Source organism: Equus przewalskii, chromosome 23 (assembly GCF_037783145.1).
Source record: "Equus przewalskii isolate Varuska chromosome 23, EquPr2, whole genome shotgun sequence".
Lineage (NCBI taxonomy): Eukaryota > Metazoa > Chordata > Mammalia > Perissodactyla > Equidae > Equus > Equus przewalskii.
The window spans coordinates 24,757,417-24,782,750 of NC_091853.1; the positions used below are offsets into that span (position 1 = coordinate 24,757,417).

At 43.2% G+C, this 25,334-nt stretch overlaps 2 protein-coding genes and 1 long non-coding RNA gene across 5 annotated transcripts in view; 1 reads left to right on the forward strand and 2 right to left on the reverse strand.

Moving 5' to 3' along the window:
• Positions 1-16,075, reverse strand: part of HSD11B1 (hydroxysteroid 11-beta dehydrogenase 1) — a 44,638-nt gene extending 28,563 nt beyond the window's left edge. Inside the window, exons 1-4 of one of the 3 annotated variants that reach the window (XM_008516575.2) lie at positions 15,904-16,075; positions 1,822-1,935; positions 953-1,083; positions 55-166 (exon numbers count right to left, since the gene is read on the reverse strand). In XM_008516575.2, coding sequence (XP_008514797.1) covers positions 55-166; positions 953-1,083; positions 1,822-1,909 — 331 coding nt within the window. In that variant the 5' untranslated portion in view covers positions 1,910-1,935; positions 15,904-16,075. Of the gene's footprint in view, positions 1-54; positions 167-952; positions 1,084-1,821; positions 2,112-15,903 lie in introns of all 3 variants that reach the window. The other 2 variants (XM_008516582.2, XM_070591034.1) reach the window with 2 other exon arrangements.
• LOC139078870 (uncharacterized) overlaps positions 1-25,334 on the forward strand; it is a 47,858-nt gene that overhangs the window by 16,861 nt on the left and 5,663 nt on the right. The window lies entirely within an intron of this gene.
• G0S2 (G0/G1 switch 2) lies at positions 23,788-25,271 on the reverse strand. Its single transcript, XM_008516563.2, has 2 exons — positions 24,652-25,271; positions 23,788-24,519 (listed from the first exon to the last, which is right to left on the reverse strand). The coding sequence occupies exon 2, from the start codon at positions 24,476-24,478 to the stop codon at positions 24,182-24,184; it is 297 nt and encodes a 98-aa protein (XP_008514785.2). The 5' UTR covers positions 24,479-24,519; positions 24,652-25,271; the 3' UTR covers positions 23,788-24,181.

The following is a 25,334-nucleotide window of genomic DNA, read 5'->3' on the forward strand; positions in this document are numbered from 1 at the left end:
CCTGGTGATCCATAGAGCAAAATCCGGAAGAGGAGGGGGGAGAAGCAGCCTTACCCATGAGCTTTCCAGCTTTGGCAACAAATTGCTCTGCAAAAGTCATGTCCTCCATGGTGCCAGCAATGTAGTATGCTGAGGCTGCTCCAAGCTCCAGGCAGCGGGATACCACCTTCAGGGACACAGGGGCAATGGTGTCACTTTTGGCTGCAGACTTTTGGGGGCAGTCTCTGAAGTAATGGGAGTTTAAATGGGAGGTTGCTGACAGCCTTGTTTTGATAAGAAACGGTGGTAAGGGGGTGTGTGTGTGTGTGTGAGTGTGAGTTCAGTGAGTGTGTGTGTGTTTGTGTGTTGCTAAATGTAACCTGACACAATCTTTGTCCTCTGTCTGAAATACTTTCTGCAAGTATTTCAGGTAGGGTGTAAATGGACAAATGATCACTGTGCTCAATTTTAAGTCCGCAATTTGTGCTCATGAGTTTCTGTGAATAGATGTTTCTGAATGCATTATTGGCGTGGAAGATAGTTTCTACATGGGTAGCCCTAGATTTGTGAATGTATGTATATCCTTAGGTTTGTGAGTCTGAGTATATCAGAGGGGCTGTGTCTGAGAGTCCGCATGGGTACAAGAAGATGAATTCACGAGTAGGTATTGGAATATGGTATCTGAGCACACATCTATATATCTGTGACTCCATGTGTAAATGTGTGTGAATAGGTATGTCTGTGAGATATATAGCTCAAGAACTTTGTGTCTATATATGTGTGCCTGGGAAAGAATACTTAAATGTGTATTTTTATATTCCTGTGGGTGTTTGAGCCTGTATGTATGTGTGTGTGTGTATGCATCTGTGCATGGATGTGCCAGCTTCTGTGTGTTGGTATATATATGTGAATATATATAAGAATACATCTGGGCATGTGAGGGTACATGTGTCTGTGGGCACAGAACCCTTACCTTCTTTAGAGTTTCTTCTGACCTCGCTGTCACCACCACATGGGCTCCCATCTTCGCCAGATGATAAGCTATCTCTTCCCCGATCCCCTTGCTGGCCCCTGTGACAATCACTTTCTTTCCTTTGAGCATCTCTGGGAAACCCCAAAAGGAAGTGAGAAACATGCGACTTGGCAGCAACATCCCTCCTCCCTCTCTGGATATGGGCAGCCTTATGTCAAAGTCTAAAGATTATAAGCCCAGATCAACTTATCTCAAAGTGCATAAATCAATGAATAAATAATTCAAGTCTTACATAAACATGCTCTGAAATGGGAATTTGGCTTAGTTGCTCAAAATTAAGACTTCCTCCTGTCCTTCCTAAAATCCTCCATGGACAGAGGTCTCAGCTAAAACACTGGATTTCCACACATTTCTGGACTCATCAAATTTTACTCAATTGGAATAAAATTCAAAAAGTCATCAAAACACATGAGCTCATAGAGATTCCAGGGATTTTCCTTCACTTCTAAATTATCAGCTCCAGAGTCCTTTCTTGCCTCCCACTTATCAGTCTCTCCATGGAACCCAATTATCTGGCTGAGTTGTAAATATTGGAATTACCCTCATGTCACAGAGGATCTGAAATTGCTTTACATTAAGAGTGCCAAGTAAAGCATGGACTACTTGGCAATCTTTTGGCTCCATGATTATCCCTCCCCACATCCCTATTATCTGTAGCCTGTGGTTGGAGGACACAGAAAGACAGTCACACCTCAGGGTCCCCTCTTGTTCAGCAATTTTGAGGATCAGGAAAGGTCCTCAGAAACACTCCAGCCACCCCCATGTTTTTTTAAATCAATTCCTCCAAAATTAGACACAGTGGTCCTTACCTGGTCTGAATTCCTCATTCGCAGAATAGTAGTAGTAGGCCAAGAAGATCCCCAGAATGGGGAGGAGATATTTTTTCATAAAAGCCATCAGACAGGAACCTGGCCCGAGGAGCCCTGTAGGATACACAGAGAGAACCTACGGAGCTTTCTACAACTTCCTAGGCAGGCGGCAAGCTCTGAACCGTGACATCAGGGACGGGGGAGGCTGGAGTAGTCTCAGGCAGCACTAGCCAATTTCCCTGTCAGAGCAGCAATTGGCTTTGGGTAGGATCCCATTTGTCCCTGGCAGCCTGTGTGGTGGATTTCATAATGGACAATGTTTACTCCATTTCATTGAGCAAGAAGAGACTTCCAGATGGCCAAGCTCATGACGACAGGGCTGAATTCCTGAGCATCCCTACCCAGAGCCCATCTTCCTCTTAACACCATTTATACCAGGAATCAACGGCCTTTCAAAAGTGGTATGGCAAAAGCAGAGAGAAAGCGTGTGTGGGGCTTCTGGGGAAATGTGAGTAATAGCAAAGAGAGCTAAATTCAAGCCAAATCTTGCTCTCAGCCCCACCTCCCAGTTGAAAGCAATTAAAAATAACAGCACAAAACAGAAAAATAAGCTTAAGAAAAAATGCGCACATCTTGGGGGAAAAAAAGCAAACAGGCCCTATAAGCCCCACACTCAAGTTCAATGAACAAGTATTAAGACATCAAAGGGGGATGCACGCCAGCCAGAACCCAGATGGCGGGAAATCCAAGACCGGTTCAAGACTCTCAGGCAAGTGCAACGGAACGTACACTTATTACTTTAACAGCAAAGAAAGAAGAAATAACGAGTGCCAAGAAAGAAAGAAAGAAAGAAAGAAAAAGGCACTAAGTTATTAAACTGGGTCTTGTAAATGCTATAGAGAAACAAGAAACATGGGGAGGATGCTGGGAAGAGAAGACCAGCAGCAGCAGAAGAAAGAACTTAGCCCCGATGAAGCAAAACTAACCTGAAAGCCCACATTCAGCTAGAAATTGATCTAGTAACAATAAAAGGGCTGGGGTGGTGGTGGGGAACACCCAATAATTTAGAATTTATCATAGAAATAACCACCTTGGTATGTCTGTAGCAAGAATTCATTAAGGAACAATCCTTAATGAAAGAATTTAAGATATATTATTGTTAAGTTTGTCAACTGAAAATCAACTAATCAAACAATAAAAATTATCCCATCACAGAGCAAATCTAGAATTCTGCAAGTTACCAATAGAGCCAAGAAAACCATTTAACTGTAATGATAGCAATGGGTACCAGTGCTTTGGAGGAGTAACATGGGTTGACGGTGGGGTTAGGGGATTCACACAAGATTAAGAGAAATCAAGTTATGACCCCAAGTACAGTATCTGGAAACACTCACTGAATTTTCACTTCAGAAGAAGGGAAAATAATTTAAGGCCCAGAGGAGATGAAATAATGTCAACAAAGGCCCACAGCTGTGAAGTTCACTTCCAGAAAACAATGGAGATTTGAGAACAGTTGAGGGCTAGATAAAGTTCAAGGTTCGTGGAGGATAAAATAGGAAAAAGATAAATAAAATTCAAGAGGAAAATTACGTACTGTCAGAACTTCAAAATATATATGCACAATTTTATAAAGGACTTTATGCTACCAAGATATGTTACAGACTAGACTCAATTTTCATCTCTAGAGGGGAGGGAATTTAAGTTTTATTTTTTTAACACTATCCTATTAGCAGTAGAATTATAGGAAACAATGAAAAATTGCTTTAAAATATGACAATGCTGAAATGACAGAAAGATGGGCAGACTAGGGAAGTTTATTGTCTGACAGAAAAGAAAGAATTTTAAAGTGCACTACAGAAAACGTAAATTTAAAGAAAGCAAAAATAACAATGAGTAAGATAAACTTTAGGGTGAGAGAACATAAAACAAATGAATCAACTATTGCTGATTGTTGGCTGTTTTAAAAAAAAAAGTCCAACCTTGTGCTGTCTCTAAAGGCACATTTAAACACAGACACACAAAACACAAACAGATTAATAATTAGATGACCTAACAGCTATCACGCTAGAAAATAAGGACAGAGAGAAAGTATCCAACAAAGTAATTTTCATGGAATTAGATGAAATAATTTTTAATCAATAAAATGCATTAATGAGAAATGAGGGCACTACGTAATGGTAGATGATACATTGTCTTAGCAGTTCTCAAAATTTCTGATCTCAGGATCCCTTTACAATCTTAAAACTTATTGAGGATCTCAAAGAATTTTTTCCTGTATGGGTTTTACCTATTGATATTGATGTACTAGAAATTAAGACTGAGAATTTTTTAAAACTCAAGAATACGTAAGCATACACGTATCATGCTTTGTATTACCACACATCCTGTAGCCTCTAGAAAACTCTTGAGAAAATGAGGGAGAAAAAAGGCAAATAATGTCTTAGTATGACTGTGAAAATTGACCTTTCAAACCCCCAAGAGGGTCTCAGGAACCCATGGGGACCACGCTTTGACCACAGTATGTAATCAACGCCCATCCACTGTTTGTCCATATTTGCATGCCTGGTTCTCTCATTAGCTTGTAAACGCCTGGAGGACATAGACTATATCTTTTTCATCTTTGCCTCTCCGCTTCTCCCTCCAGCTTTGCTTCAAAAAAGGCATTCAATGAACTTTTGCTGTTTTAGTGTTTCTGAGGTGCTGTGGCAATGAGAAAACTGCTGTCTTTCTGGAGCCTGATTTAACCCAGGGCGATCACCGGGATTCAGCATTCTGTCAGAACCTAACAACCCCACTCCCTAATCCTCTTCTACTGGGTCTCAACAAATTAAAAAAAAAAAGACAAAAGGAAATATGACTGTTTCACCTAGCATTTGTTTTGCATCAAATTTTTATCAATCAAGTCAAGTTCCTTTGACTGCCATTGCAACGAAGCTAGCTGTTAACCTCACTCCTTCATTGTAAGGTGTTGACCACCTACATCTTAGAGCAGGCTTCCAGTGAAATACCTAAACACGACCTGGCAGTTTTCAAAAAAATCCACAAAGAGTGTGTTCCTCTCAACTGGAGGGGCACGTCAGAGCCTAGCCAGGAACTCTCTCTGATTTGATCATTCCCACCTGAATGAATGGGGTCCAGAAAAAACGACAAGGTGAGAAGAGCACAGGGCTTGAATGAGAAAGGGACTATGAGGGATGGGCCAGATCTGGGAGGACAAATAGGAGATGGCAAGAATGTGCGGAGGAGCAGCCAAAGGGAATTTCCATGCATTTGGCTTGGAACGTGGGCTGTGAAAGGAGCACCTGTCATTTCTGAGGCGGCAGCAGCTGTAGAGCTTTTCAGGACTGTTTAGGAGCTCTGCTAAGAAAGTGGCCTCTTACTTTTGAAAACTAATCCTGCCAGTGGAACAGCGGGCAGACCTCGGAGTAGAGGGTGGGTGAACGCTCTCTGTTCGGAGGTTCTGCCTTTCCCAGGAAAACAACACCAACATTTGAGACAGGAAAGGATCTTAGCATAATATTAGAATATTAGAATTCTAGAATATTAGAATGCATAACATTCTCCCTTTCCCTTCACCCCTCCCATCCTGTCCCCACCCCAGGCCAGTTCCTTAGGTCTGACTTTTTTGGAATTCGGAAGTCTGTGCCTTGGCTGCCAAAATCTGTTCTCAGCTATGGAAACGACTATCATTTTAGATAATAACATGGACTCCTTCTCCCTTGCCCACTCCTCCTTTTCTTCTCCCTCCCCTGGGGAAGAAGTTCTCATTTGTCAATCCTTCTGCACCACCCTGCTGCTAAGGGACAGAAGTACTCATATTTTCCAACTAATGGAACCTCAGATGTGGGAAAAGGAACTAGAGGTGGGATAAACTGCACTGTGTGTGTTGTCCGGTCCCGACCTGTCATGTGCAGTCTGTGGCAGGGGACTGGTGGAGCAGTCCACCTGGAATCTATTTGCCTGACAGCCAAGAGCCTCTTGGGAAAGAGTGAGTGAGTGTCCTAGTGAGGCCCAGAGCTTGGCCCGATGGCCTGTCAGTAGGGAGAGGGGTGGAGACTGTTCTAAATGTGTCGTATTTGCGGTTTTTCAAGTTTTTCCTCTGGTCTGGCTCCCATGGACTTGCATCTGAGCATGGAGGAGCTGCGGGCCACACAATGACTGAAAAAGATACTCCCTGGAAAGTTTGGTGAAACCTTGGTGGCACAAGGGAGCAATGGGATTCATTGTTTATCTGAACTGAAACAATTCACTGTTTATCTGAAATTCAGATTTAACTGGGTGTCCTCTGTTTTATCTGCAATCCGAGAAGTGGCACGAGCTTTGGGAACACTGGGAAACTGTGCCTTAGTTGTGGACTAAACATTCTTGACCGTGGCTGCTGATAGGAGAGGCAAGACCACCTCATCTATCTTCACCACAATGGTACTCACCCTGATTTTGATTTATAGATTGGTTATGGATTATTTATGTCGACATGCCTTATGAATGAAAGAACAAAGTGCTTTCCAAGCCCTAGAAGAAGACAGAAGTGGAAATAAATGAAATGTATGAAGTGTTACCAGTACTTCGATGGAAGTCTCTGGTAGGGGTGTAAAGAAGGAAAGTAGAAAATTAAAAAAAGGCTTCAGAGGCAGGTTAACCTTGATCCATATTGAAATGAGAGCAGGAATGCGCCAGGTAAATGAGGAAGTTTAAGAGAGAGCACTGAGTTGGGTTCCAGGAGCATGATGGGGAGAGAGGAGGGCTGGTTTGTGGAACATTCCATGTGGAGGAAGCCATGTGAGAAAACAGAAGGAAGTCTGAAAGAGAATGGCACATTTGGGAAACTGCAAGCAATTCCATGTGGCAGGATCACTGAACTTTAAGGGGTGGGCTTACACGGTGAGAAATCAGCTTGGAGAAGTAAGCAGGAACCACATCCTTGAGGGCCTTAAATATCTACTGCTGGAATCTGTAGTTCTGGGCATTTACTTCCGGTCATGAAGCCTCTGCACCCTGTGGTCTCTTCATCGCTGTATCAGAACTCTGCCTGTTCACTGGCCTTTTGTATTCCCCCATGGCCTTATGCTGAAAATTCTGGATCCCCTGCACTCCTCAGGCTCGTCAATCCAGCCCTTCTCCCTCCATCAGCACTTCACTCTCCCTGGATGCCATGCTGGGTGTCGCCTGGTCCTCTGGAGGCTGCTGCCTCTTGGAGCTATGCCCAGTGATATTACTGGGCTCTCCTACACTCAGCCAGATTTTTCTATCTTGCTTTCTACTTTTTGATTCTGTTTACACTTAGCAGATTTCGCAGGACCCCTTGACACTCTTGCCTCTCTTTGCTGCCCTAGAAACTCTTCTTCCCTTGGATTCTGTCCATTTATAATCTCTGGGCTTTCTTCCTACTTCTTTGATTTCTTCTTCACAGTGTTCTTTATAGACTTCTCTTCCCTTTCAGGTTCCTTGAATGTTGGAGTTGGCCTTGATTCTGTCCTCATTCTTTCCTTCTCTCTCTACCTTCTCTGGGTGATTTCTCTCACTCTTATGGCTTCAGTTACTATCTTTATGTCGATGAGTCTTAAAAATCTCTATCTCCTGTGCAGCACTGTCTCCTAAGCTTCAGGTAGTATAACCACCTGTTTACTCAACCTCTCCTTTTGATTGCCTCCTAAAGGCCTCAAACTTGACATGTAGAAATTTACCTGATTTTTCTTTTTAACAGCTTATTTGAAATATAGTTTATATACTGGAAAATTATCTCATGGTAAGTATACACTTCAATGATTTTTAATACATTTGCTGCATTGGGAAGCCATCAGCACAATCCAATTTTAGAACATCTCCATCAGCCCAAAAAGATCCCTCTTACTCATGTATAATTACTCTCTATTCCCATCCCCAGCCCCACATAACCAATAATCTACTTTCTGTCTTTTATTTTAGTGGAATCACATAATATGCGATCTTTCGTATCTGGTTTCTTTGACGTTAGCATGTTTTTGAGGTTCATCCATATTGTAGCATATATTAGTTCTTTGTTCCTTTTTATTGACAAATCATATTCCATTATATAGCTATGCCACATTTTGTTTATCCATTCACAAATTCACAGACGTATGGAATTTTCCACTTTTTGGCTATCATGAGTAGCGCTGTTGTGAACATTGATGTGAAAGTCTTTGTGTAGACATGTTTTATTTCTCTTGGGTATATACCCAGGAGTGGCATTGCTGGGTTGCATGGTAAATTCATATTTAACTTTTTAAGAAACTGCTAAACTATTCTCCAAAGACTTTGTTATTTTTATTCAGCATCTCCTAGATCTCTGTTTCAGTCAATGGCTTCATCATCCATCCAATTTGTACTCTAGAACCTTGGAAGTCCTTCTTTACTCCACTCTCCATATCCCCATATTCCATTACTCACTAAGTCCGGTCAATTCTACTTCCTACATATCTCTAGAACCATCTCCCAGTCTTTACTCTCGCTAGATTATCCTAACTCAGGCCACTGCTATTTTCTGTTTTAGTAACCTCCTCACTCTTCTCTCTGAATATCTCACCTTCTCCAATCTATTTATTCTTTTAAAAAAGGGTTGTGAAACATTTGATATGCACAAAAGAATATATGAAGCCATAAATAACTTATAAGGCATAATAATAAAGTGAAAGCCTTATGGGCCTGCCATCCACCTTAAGACTTGACCATTGCCAACACTGTGGAAGAGCCCTGTGGGCTCTAATCCATCCAATTCTTCTTCAGTGGCTCCCTATTATTCTTAGGATAAAGTCCAAACTCACTATTTTAGCTTTACAGGTTCTTCGTAAGTTTTGAGATCCTTTCCCAGGAACCTCTCACCACCCTCAACCCCGCTCCTTCTTATCCTTCAGGTTCCACCCTTCAAAGTCACCCTCCTTTCGCCCATGTAAGGTGGCCCCTAACACTGGGCATTTCTCTTATCATAGCTCCTACCACTTTTTATTCAAAGTTGCTAATTTGTCTGTTTTTCCCATTTCACCCAGCTCTGGGAGGGCAGAGGCCTGGTCTATCTTGCCAGTGTATCTCCAGTTCTTAGCACGGTGCTTGGCACACATAGGTGCTCAGAAAGCATTTTTTTGAGTGTTTAATTGAAATTGATTCCTATACATCCAGATAAAGATGTCAGTAGGTATTTGGAGCCCAGGAGAAAGGTCTAGGCTAGAGATATGGATTCGGGAGAATTACATCATGCAAGTTAAGATTGAAACCGTAGGAGTAGGTGAGACCACATATGAAACCACAGGAATAGATGAGAGGGTGAAGGCTATGAGGGGAATATTACACTAACATTTATGGTTCAGGGAGAAGAGGAGAGCCAGTGAAGAAGAACAAGGAGAAGCAGGGAGCAGGAGGACCTGAGAGAGCAGGCAACTGGAGTGTGTGTGTGGGGGTCTCAATGAGATGTGAGAGGTCACAGCTTTGAAGCTTCTGAGACGTCAAGGAGGATGAGAAGTGAAAGAATACATTGGGCCTGGAGTATAGGACTCCTTGGAGACGTATGTCAAAGAGTTCTGCAGGAGCTACAGGTGGAATGCTCTGGGTTGAAGAGTGAAGGTCAACGAGGAAATACCATGTTAGTGTGAGCACAGGCGGGTGCTTGTGAGGAGCATGAGATGTATGCGGATCCAAAGGAAGGTTTTGATTTTTAGGATGGCAATGAGTTAAGCTTTCATTCAAATATTTTTGAGCATTTTCTCCATGCCAGACACTGTGCTAGGCTGAGCGTGTTTTCAGCTTTTGGAAAGACCCGATAGAGTCCACAGACAGGATCATTGGAGGGGCATGATTTTTGGGGTCTATGATACAGCACATGGCTCTGGAAAAGGAAAATCGAGGAAGTAAAGGGAGAGTGGATATTGAACCCTTGTTTTCTGCTTCCAAATTCAGTGAGCTTTTTAGCCTAATGTGTTTCCTTCCTTTGATTTTTGGGAGGCAGATGGATGTGGCTTCGCCATCCATCCCCCTCTCTTGGGAGAGGATGAGGAAGAAGAAGGCAGGGAGTAGAACCCCTTAAGGTCTCCTTTTCCTCAGGCTTGACCTTCATATGTACGTCTCATCCTCATTTCTGCCTCTTCCTGCTCCCTCCTGATCTTTATATATTCACACCTGTAAGGCAAGGAAGTCTTTCCCAGGTTGGCTGAATTTTCCATTTTCTGTCTGATGGGAGGGCTCACAAAGTGTGAGGGCTTTGAAAAAGCCGGGGAAAATGTCCTAATAGGGAAGGGGAGGAGGATTTCCTGGCTTAGGATGCTGAGTTTTAACAGGGTTCTGCCAGCAGAGGGAGCCCCAGGGCCGGCAGAGAAAGCTCAGACTGCAGGGGTTTAAAATCACAGGGAGGAGATCATCTCTGACAATGTTGTCAGCAGTCTAGAGGGATTTATGGGTTAAGTCAAGACAAAGGAGGTCAAAAGAAGGAGGAAGACAAACTCGGAATACATTGTCATATACACAGAATTCGTTACACACCCACAAAACACAAACACACACCCCCCCTCCCTCAGCCCTCTCTACCCACACACACAATTTCTGCTCTTAGTTCAGTGGTTCCTAAAGCTTGCTGTGCCACTGAATCATCTGGGGGAACTAAGGGCAGATTCCTAGGTCCCATGAAGGCCTGTTGAAGCAGAACCATTAAGGGTGGGACCCAGGAATCTGTATTTTCACAAAACTCTCCAGGCGATTCTGAAGTAATGGACAGGCTGGCAAACTGCTCTGCGTAATTAGGTAAAGACCTTAACCATAGCTTGTTTGACACTTAAGTTAGTGGCTGCAGGCATCAACATGTTAACTGGTAAATAGAATGCAATCTCTGGGAGATTGTTATGACTGAGCCATATTTTCCTTTTTTTAAGATAATTTTTATATTTATCAATATAATAGATGAGGAAGGTTTACAAAGTCACATGGCATCAAAAGGCTTATTAAGAATAATAGCAATCCTTGTTCCTCCCTTCCCCACACCCTAGTCCCACTCAGAGGCAATGACTTTTTTAAATCTCATTTTTTTCTTTGCGAATCAAGTCCATATTTTTAAACAATATGCTTTTACTGCTATTTCTTGATTTTGCAATTTTAGTAATTATTTATTGATTTCCTCCTAAGGAATGCTAGGGCTTCACTTTTTTTTAAAACAGACTCAGATACTCATTCCTGTCCTTCTATATTCTTTTTTTTAAAGATTTAATTTTTTTCCTTTTTCTCCCCAAAGCCCTCCAGTACATAGTTCTATATTCTTCGTTGTGGGTCCTTCTAGTTGTGGCTTGTGGGACGCCGCCTCAGCGTGGTTCGATGAGCAGTGCCATGTCCGCCCCCAGGATTCGAACCGACGAAACACTCGTCAGCCTGCAGCGGAGTGTGCGAACTTAACCACTCAGCCACAGGGCCAGCCCCTCCTTCTAGATTCTTAATACTATTCTGTCACAATTTTTAATTAACTCAACAGTCAGTGTTCATATTATTATGACTAATTGTTTTCAGCTCAGCAACGTAATGTACTATGATTGCATTTCTTTTCCTCTATTCTTCCTTTCCCTCTGGGAGTTAATAATCACCTCATTTTTGTTTGTGTGCTTACTCAGCCATCCGTGTTCTCCAAATCCTCTGACAAGAGCTATAAAACTCAAATAAATCAGTCAAATTAATTGGATAATCCATCTATTTTCTTCCTTGGAGACATCCCCCTTCCTCCGGGAGCTGCTACTCCTCCTGTTCCAGTCTGGACTAGGTCCTTGATAGGCTGTCTTCTGGCGCATCTCTTTGCCATCCACCTGGGAACGCAACTTTTCTCTTTCTTGGTTGACTTCCTCCTGAATGGCGGGGAACTTTTTTTGAGACCTCAGATGCACAAGTGCTATTTCATATTTAACGTCTTTCCATGGGCTCTAATCCTTCAGGCCCTGGCCCCATAAACCCCGTTGTGGCAGCTCTGCCTGCTTGTTCTCACTTACCCTGAATCCTGGGTAAGGATTTCTAGAATGGAGATTATTTTCTCTCGAAATTGGAAGGCTTTGCTGTATTGCCTTTCAGTTTCTAGCTTCCAGTGCTGATTCCGAGAAGTCCAGTTGCTGATCAGGAATCTTGATACCCGATCATTGGTTTGTGAATGGTTTTTCCTCTCTCCAGAACTTTTGGGATCCTTTTATTCCTGGGGATCTAACATTTCCAATGGTGTACTTTCGGGAGAGTGTTTTTTTCATTCATTGTGTTGGGGTACCCACTGGGTCTTTTCAATATGGAAATTCAAATATTTCATTACAGGAAATTTTGGGAGAAATTATCTTTTTGGTTGATGTATTCCCCTCCATTTTCTCTGTGTTCTCTTTTTGGAATACTTATTAGAAGATGCCGGAGCTCGTAGACGGATGCTGTAAGTTTCTTATCGTTTTTGTCCTATTTTTCATCTGTTTCCCTTTTTGTCCTACTTTCTGGGAGATTCTGTCAATTTTATTTTCCAGTGTTTCACTTTAATTTTTAAATTTATAGCTGTATTTCTATTTTAAAAAGCTCTTTTTCTTTTCTATTACTTCTTAAAAACGTTGGTTTCCTAAACTTCATTTGTGGAGGAACTGTCTTTCCTTTGCTCTGGGGGGATATTGATGTTGCTGTGGCTGTTGTTTATGGTTTCTTCTGCTCTCTGGATTACCTCTGTTGGGGTGTCCTTCTTTAATATCAGAGGCTTTCTTCCCATGCCTGGTGGTCCTCAGAGTCCCTTCCTTGGCTATTGGAAGCTTTGAGTGTGAGAGCAGGGCTTGTCAATTGTTGGACTCTACTATAAGATAATCCAGAGGGTGCTTGGCAGTTTCATTGCGGGGGGGGGGGGGGCAGGGGGGCGGTTCCCAAATACCAGTGTCTGTAGTAGTTTTTTTGGTTGAGTACCTTCTACAAGAAATTCTTCTGCCTGGTGTGAGCTGGAGGAGGGTGAATGGAGAGGGGTATATGCCAGGCTGTTCGTGTCCTGGGAGCCTAGCCAGTATAAGGGGCTGGGGAATCTCATCTTTCAGTATGGAGTCTTTCCCTAATCCCTCTGTTTCTAGCGCCATGCCTAATTCCACCTTCTGCTGTGCCTGGTATCCCTGAGCCTGGTGCCTCTTTGGCCAGTTTCTTCAGAAAGTAAACTTTCCTTCTGCAGTTGGAGGGTAAGAGAGGGGATCTGCAGTGTCTCATCCTATTTTTGCCCCATCTTTCCCTCTGTGTTCGGAGATCCCTGAGATTCTCTGGGCTCTGTGACTTCTTGTCAGCTTCCCATCACAGGCACTTGGGCTTCTGCATTCTCCAGTTTGCTAAGTGACTTATCACTCATCCATCCACTTATCATCTTCCAAAAGGGTGTTGACATCTCTCATCTGCTGTTTCTCTGTTCTGGTTCCTTTTGTCCTTGTGGTTTATTGCATGTAAATTCTTCTGTGGTAATCAGTGCATTTTGTAAGGAAGCAGAAATTCATATGTTTGTTCAACTGCATGTTTAACCCTAGATAGCTCTTTTGAATAGGCTGCCAGGCTTGAAACGAGGGGAAGCTTACAATAAGGACATCTTCTATTTCCCGCCAAGTTACCCAAGAGTCAAGAGCATGGGAACGAGATTTTTTATTAAATCATTTTAATGGAAGGAAAGTAGGGGGCATATTTTATTTGTTCACGTATCCATTTTTCAAACACTTATTGAGCACTAAAATATGCTCATATAAAAGATGAACAATACAGTCATGCACCACATAGTGATGTTTCAGTATGTGATGGTGGCCCCATAAGATTGGTACCATATAGATTAGGTGTGTAGCAGGCTATACCATCTAGGTTTGTGTGAGTACACTCTGTGTTGTTTCCACAACAATGAAACTGCCTAGGACGCATTTTTCAGAATGCATTCCCGTTGTTAAGCTACACATGATTGTATTTGGTGTCTTCCTTCAAGGACATTGTAGTTAAGGTGGGCAAGTAAATCCAAGCTCATAATATACTCTGATAGGGGTGTGGATAGGGTGCTACAGGAGTACAGAGTAGGGCATCCAAATCAGACCAGGGCAGTGAGAAAGGCTTTCGGAAGGAGGTGGCCTTGGAGCCTAGTTTTGAAGGATAAGTATGAATTATGGAGGTGAAGAAGCTGAGGGAAGGGCATTCCAAGCAGAGGGAACTGCCTGTGTTCAGGCAGGAAGTCTAGAAATAGCATGGTATGTCAGAGAAACCCCAAGTAGATTGAAATGGTTGGAGCAAGGGTCCATGTTGGGGAGTGGCCTGAGTAGAAGTGTAGTGGTCACTGAACTATAAATATCCATATTAGTCCAGAGTGTGATCCTGGGCCTCCTAATGAGAGATGCAGAAATAATAATATCTTATTCCCTCTGTGAATTTGAGCAAATTAGAAAAAAATGTTATTTGTAAAATGAGGATACTAGGAGATTATATAAAGAGATGAGATATGTAAAATGCTGGATCAACGGTAGGAATGTAAAATATTCTAATTCTTTTGTGATAAACCTGCCTTAAATCCTTCTACTCTCTCTAGTCCCCTAACAGTTATAAAACAGATTTTAGAAAAGCTTAACTACTAGGAAAATCTTTTCCCTCTTTCCATTTCTTCCAGGCAAGGATTACTTGAGCATCTTTAACTGGATATTTTATTTAATCAGCAGATACAGTGTTTATGATTTCTTGGACGTCTGGGCTACCTTTCTGTAAAGTTGGGGTAGTTTCTTGAAAGGCCCTTGGGTGGGACCAGGAGAAGTGAGTTTGTCTCCCCTCCACCATTGACACATATGTGACCCTGGGCAAGGCCCTTCCCCTGTCTTGGCTTCAATTCCCTCACCTGGCAAACAAGAGGAATTAAATTAGATTACTTTTAAGATTTGTTCCAGCTCAGAAATTGGATGCGGGGAGCTTTTAGCTGTACTGAAATCAGTATAAAGAGCAAGCTAGGATTTTTGGATTTTATTTTCATTCCATGCTAAAGAGGGAAAGGCAATTCCTTTCAAATCTTGGCAAGCAAGCAGATGCGAGATTCTGCCATCTCTCCTTTACCTCTCCCGCCCTCCTTTCAGCTTCCGACTATGATTTACTCACACAAACCCCAAAGAGAAATACTGGTACTAAAAACAACCACCGCAAGTGTGTCCCTCTGAATTGTTAAGCTCTGTTGGAAAAGTTGAGGGAGCAGAACTCTTAGAAGCCAACTGTTACGAAAACTCATCATCATCATCTATGGACGCTGTCCCAAGCATGAGTCTAGCTATTTTAATCCCTCCAAGAGGGTCAGTAAACTGCAAGCTTCTGGATGATACTGTCTACTGATGGCAAGTGGGGGTTTGGGTAAATGGTGGGGGGTGGGGAATGGCATTTCCTGTTCCTGTCAGAGTTTCTCTAACTGACCTGAAACAAGCACCTTTGAATTCTCCCTGAACAGACCGTTTTAAGTCTCAGAAGGTCAGTATCCTAAGCAGCCAGGCTGGTCTGGGATTAAGGACTAGATGAACAGCACTTGAAGAATTTTCATTGACAAATTTAGGCCTCCCTTGGTCCATTGAACAAGACATCTTGAGATAAAATAAACCTTCCTTAAAGCTCCAGATCTCAGTATTAATAATATTAAACTAGCTGATGGTTGGATGCAAAATGCAGATCAGCACTCTTAGCAATTCCCAAGATACAGCGTAGCATTTGTACAATGTCATCACTTTAAAGCCCATTTTTAAAAATGCTCACGACCTGCAATCTTTGTATGATTTCAAAAGAACAAGCAGACATTTTTCAAGCAATTTTTGAAACTCTTTTGTTCCAACTTAACTTTCTGTCCCAAAATGATCAGAATGCTCTCAGTGCCAGTAACAGACGTCTGGTTCCATCTGTGTCTTATCATATCTTCCCTCCTACACATTTCAAAGCTCATCAGGCAGTTCTTTTTGTTTTTTTGACCAGCATTTGACATTGAAAGCTCTCTTCAGCCCAGCCCTCCAGTTTATTCCAATAGGTGCATTATTTCAATAGCGGTTTTTTGAGGACCTACTATGTTCTAGGCCCTGGCACAAATGGTGATGCTATTATATATAATATGATTTTAAAAAGTCTTACCTTGGGGTTTCAACCAAATTTGACTCCTTTTTATTGATCTCGTTTTCCCTTTTGCTTCTTTTCTCCCTCTCCTTCCTCTTCTGCCTTCCCTTCTGTTTCATTTCACTCTTCCTCTGCGGTTTCCCACTCTTTGGGGAGGGGCAGGATTTCCTGCTCAGAAGTTAGTTGGTTTCTGGGAGGAGTCAGAAGACCTGATTGGAGCCTGGAACCAGCTGGTCTGCCACCTGATACAAGAAGGTGAAACCCAGGCCAAGGAAGAGGGCCCTTATGCTAGGACGGAGCTTGCAGCCAGGAGGTGCCGGGAGAGGCGCACCAAAGGGAAGCCAGAGTGGGCCAGTCCTGGGAGGCAGGCATCAGGGCTCCCCGAAGGACAGAGGACCCTTGAAACAGTTGGAATGCTTTGGAAGTGGTCCTGGTTGCCCTGGAGACTTATCCATTACTATCGTTAGCTCTAAACTTGCCAGAGGCACACCAGGCAGAGCCCCTGTCCCACCCTTAGCAGGCGCTCACTCTCAGATTCCTGGCTTTGCCTCAAAGGAACGTACTGAAACAAAACCTGGGGTTGAGCAGATTTTTCTTCCCCACCAGGAGAGACTCTAGCAATTGAATGTACTCTGTGAGGCCTGAGTGTCTACACATTTCTCAGTTATAAACTCCTTAGAGAATCACCTATGTGACTTATAAACCATTATGGTGATCATATCAGCAGGAGCATGGAGTGGATGGTAGAGGGGAGACAGGAGCCTGCAATAGGATCCAGATGGGGTAGGGACTCCATAAGTAGGGACAGTAATTCCAGCCGGATTCATACCAATTAATGGAGGGTCACACCCCAATTCAGAGGTTTTCATTCTTTTGGACTAAGATGTAGACAACAGTGTGTCAACAAAAGTTCACTATCTTCATCCATTTATGTATTCATTCTTTAACAAGTATTGAATGAGCATCTATTCCATGTCAGGCCCTGGGCTAAGAGCTGGGGATAGAGTTGTGAGTCAAACTAGACATGGCCCTGCCCTGATGGAGAGAATAATTGACATGGTTGCACACTGGTCTCTCTGAGATCTGGGAAGGAAATTTAGAGGAAGGACTAGAATTGTTGGGTGTTAATGTCTCCCTTGGAGCAGCCTCAGGGGACAGATTTTGCATAGCCATCTTTTGGTTTCTTAGGAAAAGTGAGACATTGGTTCTTTCAACAGCCCTTCTGATTGCAATATCTACAAGTATTCTTGTCTATAGGCTCCCAATTCCTAGAGGATGGAAGACTTTTGAGGCTTATTTTTTCTTTCAGGAGCCAGTTGTTTTATCTAGAGAACCATAAGTTCTGTTGATTTCTAGCTCATTTACTTTCTAAGGCTCTCTGAAAATGTCTAGCCACATATTGGATATTTTTAATATCCAGTTTGGGATTTCAATTAATTTTTTTTTCTCATTAAATCCCCTAATTCATATTTGAGCCCACTGAAAGAAACAAAAAGAAACAACAAAACAGACAAGTCTCCCTTGCTTCAACTGTTGGGTCTACTCCAGTATCCTCTTTGAAAGTTTCCTGAAATGTTTTCATCTTTATTTAGTTTATAATTTTGAATCTTTGTCCAATGTACCTTTAAAAGAAAGGCTTCTGGAATTGTCTTTTTGTACTGTATTTCCTATTTTTTCTTGCCTTAAGAAGGCACTTAAAAATTTTTTTATACAGCTGAGTTATTTAAATTTTTCCTTTCTTACCCTGCTGCTTTTAAATATTTTTCTCCAGTTAAAGGACTAATAATTAACCGAACTAGTTGGTACAGATCTGTAGTCTAGACCAAGTGCCTAATAAAATCCTGAATTATGTAACAAATTTCTACCTGGCTTCCTGGGGTTTAGGAAAATCTTTAATTATGACCCTTAATATGGATCCAGACCAGAGTTGAAATTTAACTTCTTTAGGGCTGCCTTCTGGTTTAGTAATTTTACAATGTGATTGCTTTTTTTCCAGGGAAAACTTGGGAGAAAGGGTGGCTCATATAGAAGGTCAGGCAAACATGAGTGGAAAGAGAGAGAAACGAAATGAGAGTGGGTTTCAGAAAGGTTATATTGGAGTTAGAATTTTCTCTTTTAGGTCTCAGTACACTAATTAAAGAAGCTAACTATTGACTCGTTAGATTTCTGGGGTTTCTCTTAAAAATATTAATTTATTCTGGGGTTCCTCTTAAAGGAACTAGTTTATTAAGTTTGACATGTCAAAAGTTCTCCATGATGGCCATTGTTATTCCAACTCAAAATTTTTGCTCTTTGCCAGAGTAAGTGCAAGGGTTAAGATTATGGTACAACTTAATATGGGAAGCAAGAGTTCTTCCAAGAGGAGGCTGCACTTTAGACATAGAAAAATCCAAGAGAGACAAGAGAGACCACTTAGAAAGAGTGTGTGCCTGTGAATGGTATCTTGGGATTTCTTTCTAAGCAAAGGTTAGGAACGGGCCATGCAATCAATGACCTGACAATCTTTGACACCAGAATACAGACTAAAAGTGACCTTCATTCACACGTTGACAAGACAGAGAGTGCTCTAATGAGAGTTATGTAGGGGACTCAAAGCTAACTTTGACCAATTGCCTTTGCCTGAATTGGTCACCAGTCTAAGGAACCTCCAACTGATATCCCTTAGGACCAGTTTGGATTGGATTTGCCACTATTTGGACCATTCCATATGGAACACCCCCTTAATCATATATCAGAAATAAGGCATTCCAGAACAAAACAAAAACACATAAGATAAGACTTTATAATATAGACAAACAAAAGCAAAAGCAAAGTAAGCAGCAGGGGAATAAGCAGTTTAATGGCAAAAATAGTTATCAGAAGGTATACTTCCAAAACAAAGGGTCTAATGAACTATATAAGACCTATGTCTAATTACTCAATGGTACACCTCCCAACCAAAATGCCTAATGACCTTATGCAAAGACCTAGTTACAACTACTTACCAGAATATACCTCAGTAAACTAAAATTTCTACAAGAACTGAGGTCTAATGGTTTTTATACAAAGGCCTGTTTGGTTACAAATCATAGAAGCAGTGAGAAGTCAATGAATCTAGTCAAATTCAGGTTATTTTTGAGACTGACTTACCTGGCAGCAGATATGAAGGACAAATGGAATTTGGGCACAAGGAGCCCAGTAGGAGCACTTGTTGGTTTTGGGAAGCAGGCAGTTCACGTAAGCGTACTTTCCCAGACGTAAGTGGGCTGACATCATCTATAGAAGCATGTTTGTTTGTTGATTGGCTGGCACTCTGAAATATGTTTATGGAGTGAGTCAGTTCCTGGTTGACTGACCATCAGAAGTGAGAGGCTATCACTGATTGGTTGGCTTACAAAAGTGTGTTAATGGAGGCAAGTTGTCATTGATTGAGCCAATGGGTTTAAAACTGGTTCTGGATACCAAGATTAGAAAACAGTCAAACTTGTCCTAAGCATATGGAAAGTTTTTAATATTCTCACAGGTGGCACCTACTATTTGTTTTCACTAGAACGTAGCACGAGTTGGTATCTGATGTAGTGCAAAATTATATATTTATTCATATTAATAGGTCAGACTCTTGTGGTGTTTTGTAAAGAGGAGGGTAACTAATAAGTGTTTTACTATGAAAAAATTTGAGAATCATTAGGTTCAACCTCTAGGTTAAGGTATTTTCTAAAAGGCAAAAGCATTAGTTAGATAAAGTTAATCAGGAAAGGATTTATTTTTGGAATTAAATTCATTACTTGTAATAGTCATCCAGCAAGAAGGAAAATATTTGTCAATGTGCTGAGAAAAAGAACAAAGAAGCATTGGAAACATAGAGAAGGGGAGGTGGGTTCCAGAGAAGTAGGCTGGAATGGGAAATATCTCTCCTATTTGGTGGTTGTACTAAACAGAATGCTAGCATCTTATAATTGGATGGGACCTCAGAAATGATAAGATTAGCCTCTCTCCAAGTTCAGAAATCTCCTCTCCAGTTTATACCATCCCTGGCTGGTGATTTCCAACCTCTGCTTACAGGCTTTTAGTAATGGGGAGCTTACTATACATCACAAGGCAACCCATTATGCTTTGAATTACTCTGATTTCTTAATCACTAAGATCTGCTTCCTGTACTCCTACTTGCTAGTCCTCATTTTGCGTTTTCAAGCCACATAAAATGACTATTTTATTGGACTTTATTGGACCAGTACAGAAGCCCTTCAAATATTTGGAGACAATAGTTACGTGATGCTATTGTATCTTCTGTTCTCTAGTGATCCATTTGATTGTTCTGTATGTGACAGGGTTTCTGGACTTTTTTTTTTTTTTTCCTTTTTCTCCCCAAAGACCCCCGGTACATAGTTGTGTATTCTTCGTTGTGGGTTCTTCTAGTTGTGGCATGTGGGACGCTGCCTCAGCGTGGTCTGATGAGCAGTGCCATGTCTGCGCCCAGGATTCGAACTAACGAAACACTGGGCCGCCTGCAGCGGAGCGCGCGAACTTAACCACTCGGCCACGGGGCCAGCCCCGGGTTTCTGGACTTTTATCTGCCCCAGTCACTCTGATCTAGGCAAGTTTTTGTTTGTCAAGATCTCTCTTGAAATATAACAAGAGCTATCATTGGCTGAAAGCTTACTATCTGCCAGGCACTGCTCTAAGCACTTAACATGGATTATCTCCTTTCATCTGCAAAATCATCCCATGAGGAAGGAACTATTTTGTAGATGAGGAATGAACTTAAGTAACTTGAGGCAGAGAGTTTATAAGTAACCTGTCCAAGGTCTTAGAGCTAGCGGCAGAATGCAAACCCAAGCAAATCCAGGCGGTCTGACTTAACTTCTTTGGTTTTCCACCTGCCAGACTGCAAAGGAAAACAAAACTACCTCCTCTTCCCTTTTTCTGTACATTCCATGTCTACTAATGAGGGGTTAGTTTGTTTTAGCAGCCCTGTCACAAGCTCTTGTTGACTTATATTGAGCCTGTAATCCGTGAAAATACCTAGGTCTTTTTCACACTATCTTCTTCTAGAATAGGCCTTTGTAATTCTGTGGTCATGCAACTGGTGTTTTGGACCTCAGTTCTTTACTGTATCTTCTTCCCTATTCAGTTTCAATCGGTTAGCTTCAGTCATGGTTCCAGCCTGTTGAGTGGTTTTGAATCCTGACTCGACAATCTCAGCTCTGCATCACCAACAGAGCTGGTAAGTACACCTTCTGTCGCTTCTCCTAGGTTGCTGATAAAATTGCCAAACAGGATAGGGCCAAGGACCACTTCTGTCCCAGTGTTGGGAGAGGGACTCAGCGTGTTTGATCACAACTAGGCATAGTCTTGCAAGACTACCTCAAAATCTTGATTCTGAAACTATTAAGCAAACCCCTTTCCTTTACTTTCCTTTATCCTGGGGTTTCTCAACCTCAGTTCTACTGACATTTTAGACTGGAGAATTCTTTGTTGTGGACGGCTGTCCTGCATGCTATGAGATGTTTAATAGCATCCCTGGCTTCTACTCACTAGATGCAAGCAGTGGTACCTCTCCTCCCTACTAGATAACCAGAAATGTCTCCAGACATTTTCAAATGTCTCCTGGGGAGACAAAATTGCTCCCTCTCTCATTGAGAACCACTGCTCTAACTTCATAAATGGATGAATTGAGCAATCAAGCACTCATTAAAAACCTACTGTTTGTCTAGGACTTGATAATTTCTGTGAACACTCAAGGGGAAGACATGGTCCTTGAGAAGATTATACTCTGTCCCTGGAGGAAGTGGACTCAGTTCTGTGACAACCAGTCTTTTCTCCTTCTAAGCTAAAGCTTCTTACTATAATTCAGGTTCGTGAGGAGGAAACTGGGTAGAGCTAGATATCCATTTAGGGGTTCTTGGGAGCTTGCGTCCCTCTTTTCCTACCAGATTCCTAGTTTTTTTGCTTTCTTTCTCTCCTTCCTTCCTTCCTTTCTCTCTCTCTCCCCCGCCCCTCCCCCAGTCTCTCTCTTCCTCTCGCTCTCTCTCTCCCTCTCCCTAGAATACTGCTCTGTAAAACAACTGGAGAAAAGGTCCATTACTGAGTGATCCAGTATGAGACCCAGACTGAACGACCTGTAAGAATTCAGAGAAATGAGAAGATCAGAGAAGATTTCAATAGCTAGGACTTGACTGAGTTGGGTAGTTTGAACATATATAGGTATGAGACATAACTTTGAAAATAAAAGTATATTAGGCAAATATGTAAAAAAGACATTTTTTTGTAGATAGGCAAACCTAAAAATAGACATTACCTTCTAAACCAAAAATTGGAGTATATGATTTTGATACGTAGCTTGACAATAAGCAGACTATTTGAAATCATAACTCTCTTGGAGAATTTGAGGTATATGTTTTCAGAAGGCGTGGAGAATGTGGGTGGGAGGACATTCAGGTGGCAAAAGTAATGAGAACAAAGATGCAAAAGACCAAAAGGGAATAGGAGGTACCAGGGCCCAAGCTGGGCAGCCTGAGAAATCAGGTGAGAAGCTGGAATGGGAGCTGATCACGAACATACTGAAAAATCTGGCACGGGAGTTTGGTCTCTGACGTTTCTTGAGTGGAGGAGCGGAAGGGTGAAACGTATTGAAGGAAGAACAGTCTAGCAGAGGAACCGTTTGGGGAGAAAGTGGTAAAAGGTGCAGGAGGAGGTTTGAGCTGTCGGGAGCTGGACAAGGTCATGGCTGAATGGGTGGAGGAATATGACTAGAATAGGAGAGGCATTTTGGAAGAGTAAGATTGGATGAATTCTTAAGAAGGTTTTTGGACATTTAAGTTGAGGCTATGTCTTAATAAAGGGCTGAATTTCCCATTTTTGGAAACTGGGAGAACAATGGTGCCACTGACATCCTTTTCCTCCTTTTACGATGTCGCTTTTCTCTTAATCTCACCCCATTCGGACGCTCTTCTGTTTGGAGTGAGGATAGATATCAGGGAGAGATAGCATTTGATCAGGGCCAGGAATGCCGGATAGGATTTGAGCCGACAGAAATAAAATGAAGGAGGGTGTGTGTGTGGGAAGGGAGTGGTGGTGGACACAGTCTGATCAGAGGCAATGGCACCGACCATTGGTATGTTTGGCAAAAATGCACCACCATTAATGACAAGAGTGAAATGTCTGTACCTGGTTAGGGCAGGAGACATATAAAATCACAAGGAGAGTGGCATTGGGTCCGTGACCCTAACTACCTCTCTAGGAGCCATTGTTTAAAATTTCCTTTGCTGAGCCCTGTAGAGCCACTGAATTAGTTATTACCACAGAGCAAGCTCTGCCTCTGGAGGAAGAGGTCTGTGACAACCAGTCTTTTCTCCCTCTAACCTAGAGCTTCTTACTATGATTTGAGTTCATGGGGGAAGAAGCTGCATAGAGTTAGACATCAATTAGGTGTTCCTGGGAGCTTGCCTTCCCTCTTCCTACCGGCTAGCTAGTTTTCCCTTTTGCTTTCTTCCTTTTATTTTTCTTTCTTTCTCCTTCTTTCGCTAAAATACAGTTAGGAAGAAAGGGGTCCCAGCCATAGGGGCCTCTGCTACACAGGTGTGAGATGGCAAATGGGTGTTCTGCCCTAGAATTACTCATTATCTCCCATTCACATACTCTAGCTCAGAAGTTGATATATCTTCTGATCTTAAAAATGCTAAGTCTGGTGGGACTTAAAAAAAAAATTTCTCTCTTCCTACCCCTAACATGAAACAAAAATAAATCCTGAAGAGACTTATAAGCATGTCATATGAATATCTGAGTCCCCAGCAGTGAAGTAAGTGTTGCCTGACCTTCAGGAAGCTGCTCTCTCCACAGTGCTCAAGTAAGGCCCCCTTCACCAGCATGCCCACCCTCCCTGCTGCCCACTCCAGGGCACCATGCCTGAATCAGATACTGAGATACAGTATAAAACGTTTTTTATTTCAAAATGCAAAATGGTGGTCATTGTAATAATAATAATAATAACAATAATAATATTAATATAAAAAGCATTCCCCTCCCTCTGCCCCAGTGCAAAATGGTAGATGCACTCAGATAGCTTAAAGATACATAGTTTTGGACATATCTTTCTGTAGTGTCTCACAGCAGCAAAACTCAACCCCAAACTCCTTTCGTGGATCTGTGTGGTAGTTCAGTTCTAGAAGTCAGTGGCTTCTCAGAAGGAAGTCCAAACAGCACAGGACTCCTGCTGTCTCCCACTTGAGCCTGACCTGCGCTCGCTTGCCCTCTCTCTCTGTCTCTGTCCCTAGCTCAGTCTCTCTCTCCCCCTCCCTCTGCTGGTCTCCCCAGGTTCTTAGGAGCCATGCTGCCGGTTGCGGAGGATGGCCTCCTGCTGCTTGCCTTTCTCCAGCAGGGCTTGTGTCTGGAGGGCCTTTCGCTCACGGGCGGCCTGCAGCTCGGCCACAGCTGCCTCCTCCTCCCGCAGGCGGCTGGAGGCCGTGAAGGGGCTGCACACAGTCTCCACCAGGCCTAGCACCACACCGAGGAAAGCCAGGACGCTGCCCAGCACGTACAGCTTTAACAGCTTCCGGTTGGGCTTCTGGGCCATCATCTCCTTGGCCAGAGGAATCAGCTCCTGGACCGTTTCCATCTCGGTTCTGGGCTCTCTAGGCTGTCCGGGGCGGGAGTGACCTGCAGGAGGAGCGGAGCAGGAAAGGGGGACGTTTAGCCACTGAAGGACAGCTCCAGCTTTCCCGAACACCCCTCACTCAGCTGTCTTGGGGGTGCCCCCGCGCGCCCCCGTGCCCGCGCCACCCGGCTCACCTTCGTGCTTCGGCGCGAGCAGGAGGCAGCGCGAGCTGGGGGCGGCGGCGCAGCGGCGGTCGGCGCGTCCGTCGGTCGGGCCAGGCTCTGCGTTCTCCTCCTCGGGAGCCGCGGCTCTTCCAGATGGAGACTCCGCAGCTGGCAGCTTGTCAGCGTCCCGGGGCCGCTTATATCTTTTCTACGAGACCCGCCTCCTGGGTTCCCTTGGCTGGGGCCAGGGCAGCCCCGGCCAAAGAAAGGAGGAAGAGCAAGGGGGCGGAGGGGGAGGAGGGGGAGGAGGGGGAGGCGGCCACGAGCTGTGCACGCCCGGGCCGTGTGAGCTCAGGGTCCCGGGACGGGGAGATCGCTGCGGGGGCGGGGCGGCAGAGCAGGCCTGGACGGCTAGGTCCCACTCCGGGTGCTCGCAAGGGTCAGGACCCGAAGCCCGGAGAAGTATCCGTCTACATTTCCGACATGACGCTGAGTGGTGTGGGTGGGCACACAGCTCCCCTCGTCCAGGACACCCTGAGAAGGACCCCTGATGAGGACATCTGGGGGTTCTACCTAACTGAAAAATCTTTAGTTTTTATTCAGATGAGTTGTCATCTTCCCACATGTGTGAGGTTCGGAGGGGAGAAGGCGAGGGGGAGGGATCTGGGAAAGCAACAGAACAGGTCTCCAGGCTCTGCATAATACTGTGCTTA

Excerpts from the sequence above, each read along its gene's own strand:
- G0S2 (XM_008516563.2), bottom strand. The coding sequence starts at position 24,478 with ATGGAAACGGTCCAGGAGCTGATTCCTCTGGCCAAGGAGATGATGGCC.